Raw genomic sequence first — 6,162 nt, 5'->3', positions numbered from 1 at the left:
GTGACATACTATCTCAATATGGTTAACATTTGTGTCAAATTATTTTCAAATCCCTTGCAGAGTTATGGATCAGACAATACGAAACTTTGACCTCTACGTGTGGCCTTGACCTTGGAGCTAGGGGTCTAGGTCTCGCGCATAACAAATCATCTCAATATAGGGAACATTAAGCCAAGTTATTTTAAAATCCCTTCATCAATGGCAAAGTTATGGACCGGACAAGAAACAGACCATGTGAACATTTAACCTCTAAGTGTGACATTGAACTTAGAGCTAGGGCTCTGGATCTTTCGCATGACTTGTCGTCTTATTATGGGGAACATTTATGCCGTGTGATTTCAAAACCCTTCTTCCATGGCAGAGCTTTCGATCGGACACGAAACAGACCCTGTTACCTTTTGACTCTAAGTGTGACATTTACCCTGGGACAGGGGCTCTGGATCTTGCGCGTGATTTTTCGTCTAATTATAGTGAACATTTATGCCAAAATCTCTTGATGGATGGCAGAGTTACAAGAATTTACACGGACGCAGGGACGAACAGTGTGATTTTAATATGTCCACCTTCGGGGAGATAAAAGCGTAGGGAAAAGTAACACCGCTCACTGACGGCCATGTTTTATTTTGACGAATCGAAATAACTCAACAATCATGGTAAAGGGTTACCAAAGGACTATTAGTGCGACCTTAAGGTAATGGACCCGAAATAGAGTACCTCCTTTTTGTAGAGTATTCATTTCCTACCATAAACTTTGACTGCAATTTTCAGGGGGGCATAGGTTCAAGCCCCCCTGTGACCAAAATTTTTTTTCCATATTTTCCTTTTTTCTAGTAAGGTTTTACTTCAAGACTTATTATGGATGTATTGTACAAAAGTGGAAAATTTTCGTTTTATAAGCGATTTCTTGCTGTTCAAAGTGAATTTACCTCTGAATCAGGAGGGGTAGAGTTAGACATCTTTAAAAATACTGAGTTACATGCGGTAAAAGTTCTCTATTTTGCCTTTATTCTTTAGATTATTTATTGTGGAAGAAATGCAGGTAGGTTTTACTTCTGCCCCAAGGTTATTTTTGAGTGAAGTGAGCAAAATTTAAAACAGACCAACAGGATTCGACCTTAATTTTTCAATGTTGGAGTTAGAATTCTGTCACATTAAATCTGTTAACTTGAGGCACCCTAGAAAAAATGATATCTACAGTTTTATTTTGTGTTTTATAATTGTTTAACAATAGTTTGATGTTTCTTTTATCAAAATTAATGCTGTAATGAATTTTCTGCAAACGTTTTAGATAGTGGCCATCACATTACCATGAAATACCATAAATCATACACAATTTACAAAAAGCGGCACGGTAAAAGTTGTTTAAAATTTGCAACACAGTGCGTAACATGGTCAACTTTAAGCATATACCAAGCAAATGCCATTTTTTAAACATTACTATTAGGGGTCCAATACCTTAATTTAATATCGGGCCTGCAGTTTCATACAAGAAGAACAATCTTGGTATAGGATCACACAAGGACCATTTTGAAGAACATAGCGTGATCACAGTAACTTCGTGCTCAGGTGAGCTAAAAGGTATTACCTCAACAACTCAGAACCTAATTGTCATGCTTTAGGGACTATGAAGAAATATACCATCATATAATTTAAAAGTGTAACGTAGAGATTTCTAAACGTCTGCACCATCACCACCGCCCAGTTTCAATCTGGCTTTCCCATAAACACCCGGGTGGCATATATTGTTAGAACTGTCCGTCCGTCCGTCAGACCATCCGTCACAGTTTCTTATGTTCTCCACTGCAGTTTCCATCTAACTGAATTTAAACTTAACTTACATTATCCACATGAAGTGGATATGTGTATATGTGTAGGACTTTAATGTCCGATTATATTTTAGAGTTATTGCTCTTTTTTATACAATAAATATTTTCATGGCATAGTTTCGACCCGCGAGGGAAAATGTGTCTGAAATATCTGTCCGTTCGTTCGTAAGTCTTTCCGCCAAACTTTCTTATGTACTCAACTCTAGTCAGTTTGTATAAAAATGTAAATACATCTATACAATCCTTGTGGTATTCTTTCAACGCAATATATTTTCGTATGTGTCAACAAATCACCCTATGTATGTGTCTGCTAGACTTAATAAAATTTATGACAATATTCTTTGGATAGCAACTAAGCAAAATAATAGCAGACTCGTTTTAGTAAGATTATTCATTAAATGCAATGATATGTGCAACACCCGTCACGCCTCCTAGCAGAGACTGAAGTAAGGATGTATTATAAACTAATGAATTAATGAAATGAATGCATCAATCCCAGTGATTACAGAAAAAACCGCGGACATGAAGATCGCGCTGACATTTTATGGCCACCTCATGACACTTTAAGACTGATTCTGTGCTAGGTAATCAAAATCCATCAGCCATATTGTATGACGGTTTACGATAAGCTTCTATAACTACATGTACGCGCAAAATTACATGATGTTAAGTGTTTTATGTACAATTATGCAGTTTGCGATTCAATTCCTGCTTGTCACATGAAATGAATTTCACCATCTTTCAAAATTTTGCACCGATATTGTTTTGCGCTTTTTTCTAAGAATAACATTAATATTTCTTCGTTTTGGCACATTTATTATGTTTAAGCTTACAATGAGTCAGAAAATAAAGGATTAGGTAACAACTGTAAGGAGCTAGAAGTTGTAAAAGTTATTTGCGAATTTATCTTTGAAAATTTTGATCTGCAAAAAACATGTCTGACAAATTGCATGAGATGTGTTTTACATTAACAAAAATAGTAAAATAGTAATAATTTGTCTTTCACCACACATAGCTTTCAGCCGTAAGCAACAAAATCATATAAAACTTTTAGTAGAATATTCGGTAAATAAAATCCTCAGAAAGTTCCGGAGATATTTTAGAAAGTTTTTATTATTAGCAGTATTTTTATGGGAATTGTATAGATGTAAAATCTCGAAATCGGTAACACCAAGAAGTAATTTCTTTACATCTTTGAAATGACTGCTTTCGACTTTCCATTTATCTCTTAGAGCAGTCTCTTCGTGTGCTGCTAACATCAATCTATAGTTTAGTGATTCGATCAGTTTTGAGAGGTTCTCTACTCGCCTCGATTATTCACTAAAGGCGACAATGTGTGTGTGTGTTCGAGTTTAACGTCTTTTTCAACAATTTTTCAGTCATATAAACGATAATACTCCCCTGATTATATATTAGGTGTAAAACAATGAAAGGAATACCTGCTCCTGTTTGGAAAAAGACAAATACAGAGAACTCTATTATTTATTTTTATGATGAAAGGGATCCTCACGTTTCTAGTTAGTTTATATATAAAGATATTATTTGAATTTATTTAATATGTCCAATTTTTTAATATCATACCTCATATCTTAAATTTAATCCCGAGCTGACATTAATTCATAAAGTGATTTTCGTTTCCGTATGCAAAGCCCAGGCTTTATCCTACATTATACAGATAAATGACGTTACGCCATTACCTACGGATTATCAAACGTGCAGAACTACCTTAACAAGGTAGTCTGTAGGATCAATAAGCTTTGTTTCGCAGGAGCGCCCCTTAAAGACCATGCACAGTACAGTGAAAGTTGAGATGTAAGGATAGATGAAGGACAACGATATGTTCTAGGATTTCGCACATCCGGTCTCGATGTCATTGCAGTGTGCACATGTTACGCGAAATGTAAACAAACAAAAACTGAATGCAAAATATTCTCAATTTTACAATAAATCTCGAAATGATGAATGAAATTCATCTTAGATATGATTTTGAATTTAAAGTCATACATTGGTATACATCTATACTGTTTAATATTTAATTCATATTGCACATTTTGTCGCGAAGTTCGTGATTTTCTATTAGTTATTTCTTTATACGTTTATTTGTTATACTTTTGTCCGTCAGAGCCAGATTTTCTGCTCCACGAAATTTTTTTGTTCATTCCTCGAAAGCACGAAATTTCACACTTCTCCTTTATTTCTGGATTTTTCTCTGAGTTGCTCTGTGGGAGCTCCTTTTTTTTTTTCTTTTGCTTTTTTGTATTTTTCGTGATTTGGAGCGTTAGCAGCGTTCTTTTCTCTTGCTCTGACGGAATTAGTATCACGTATAACTCACTTTTCTTATATTTTTCATGCATTTGTAATATCAGTATAAATACTCTGAAAAGCCAGAAAAAGTCGTTAGTTAAAATAAAATAGTAAAATCGACAAGGTTTGTTTGTGTTTCAGTGTGGATTCGCCACATTGTTTGGCGCCGGAACCCGGGAATTTTAATTTGGGAGTCAAACAAACTAACACAATAAAAGAATTAAGAAAAAAGACGGGTGTTTAATTCTGAAATCGTGAAATGCTCAAATGTGAAAAGGAATACGTGATTTAAGTGAAATATATTAAGCAAAATTCGTTGGTGATAATAAGTACCGGATTATAGATGTCAAACCTGACTTACATAAAAGGTGTCAGAACTAGGCATAGGAATAGCTTACAGAGAGAAATTGAACATGTTGAAGAAGTATTAAGTCATAATCTAGAAGAAGTTGATATAGAGCAGGAAATTGTGAGTACAAATAAGTGTTTGAATATACTAAAATCTTACTGTGAAAAAGTGGAAACTCAGTGTGAAAGATACGCGACCGCAATAGGTGATAGTGATGAGGAATTGACTTAACAAATAATGGATGAAGACTACAACTTATGTTCTAAATCAATGGAATATTATGCTGAGTTAGAGGAATACAAAGAGAGGATATTAAAGAAAAAAGAGACAACTGACCTAAAAACAACTGAACCTAAACATGCTTTTGCATTACAGGAAGAGATGCAAACATTCATGATGAAACAAAGTGAACGTCAACAAGAGTTTATAGAACGACAGAGTCAGCGACAGCAGATTTTTATGGAAAAACAAAGTGAACAGCAACAGGAATTAATGGAAAAAATCAGTGGAACACGGGAACATTCGAAATTTTTGAAGTTGCCAAAACTTGACTTAACATCGTTCAGTGGTAATAAGCTTAAGTGGCCTGAGTTTTGGGATTCATTTGATTGTGCTGTTCATGGTAACGACAAGTTGTCTGATATTGAGAAATTCAGTTATCTACGAAGTAAGTTAGTGGGAGAAGCAAAGGCGTCCATTTCGGGATTGGCGCTTTCCAATGATAATTATTCAGTAGCAATTGCATTATTGCAGGATAGATATGGAAAGAAACAAGAAATAATAGATCTCCATTATAGCAAGTTGATGACTATCGTTCCTCCTACGAGTAAAACTGATAGCCTTCGTTTCTTCTTAGATACGATTGAGAAGCATCTCAGAAGTTTAGAAGTGTTGCGGGAAAATGTGAATCAAAATATGTTTGTATCAATGATAAAGTCAAAAGTTCCAAAAGACGTACTTCTGCATTTGGAAGTTCAAAAGGGTTCTGAAAAAGAATGGACTGTTGCAGACTTAAGGAAACAGTTGAGAGCATACATTATTGCAAGAGAACGAACAGAGCAGGACGATTCTCCAAATAGTGGCAATAGTGAAAGGAGTAGAAACTTTTGCTATGGAAGGTCAGTGAAACCAGCTAATTTTAAATACAGGAGATATGACATGAGAGGTAAAGATAAATTTGTAAATTCGCGTCGGAACACGGAGCATACAATGTCAGCTGAGGCCTTGGTATCTACGGACAAACCACGTACCCCGAAAAGTTATGCTGATCAGTGTAGATACTGTAAGAAGAGTCACTGGAGTGACGAATGTCCGACTTACCGGACCATAGAATCACGCAAAAAGATGCTGAAAGACTCTTGTTTTAAATGTTTGAAGTTCGGACACCTTAGCAGAGAATGTAAGGGAAACAAGGTGTGCGTTTACTGTGGTGAAAAGAACGTCCACCACAAAAGTTTATGTCCGAAAAAGTTTATACATAATGCAGTTAATGAAACTGTTCATGTTATGGAGGAAATAACAACAGAGACGGGATTAGCTGAAAGTTCGGACGAAAATGTTTTAGTCTCAACGGGAGAAATAGTGTTAATGCAAACTGCATAAACGGAAGTAGTGAATCTTGCGAAAACAAAAAGTCGACAACTGCGTCTTCTGCTCGACTCAGGTTCACAAAGGACGTATATA

General features: G+C 35.5%; 1 protein-coding gene across 1 annotated transcript; it reads left to right on the top strand.

The window, feature by feature from the left end:
* The first annotated feature begins 4,716 nt into the window (after positions 1 to 4,716).
* LOC123558301 (uncharacterized) lies at positions 4,717 to 6,081 on the top strand. Its single transcript, XM_045350180.2, has one exon. It carries the CDS (start codon positions 4,717 to 4,719, stop codon positions 6,079 to 6,081), a length of 1,365 nt encoding a protein of 454 aa, XP_045206115.2.
* Positions 6,082 to 6,162: the final 81 nt, after the last annotated feature.

This window comes from Mercenaria mercenaria, chromosome 5 (assembly GCF_021730395.1).
Source record: "Mercenaria mercenaria strain notata chromosome 5, MADL_Memer_1, whole genome shotgun sequence".
Lineage (NCBI taxonomy): Eukaryota > Metazoa > Mollusca > Bivalvia > Venerida > Veneridae > Mercenaria > Mercenaria mercenaria.
Note: the sequence above shows the minus strand (reverse complement) of the source record. Positions and strands in the feature narration are given on the sequence as shown.

Coding starts and splice junctions, on each gene's coding strand:
- LOC123558301 (XM_045350180.2), top strand. CDS start 4,717: ATGGATGAAGACTACAACTTATGTTCTAAATCAATGGAATATTATGCT.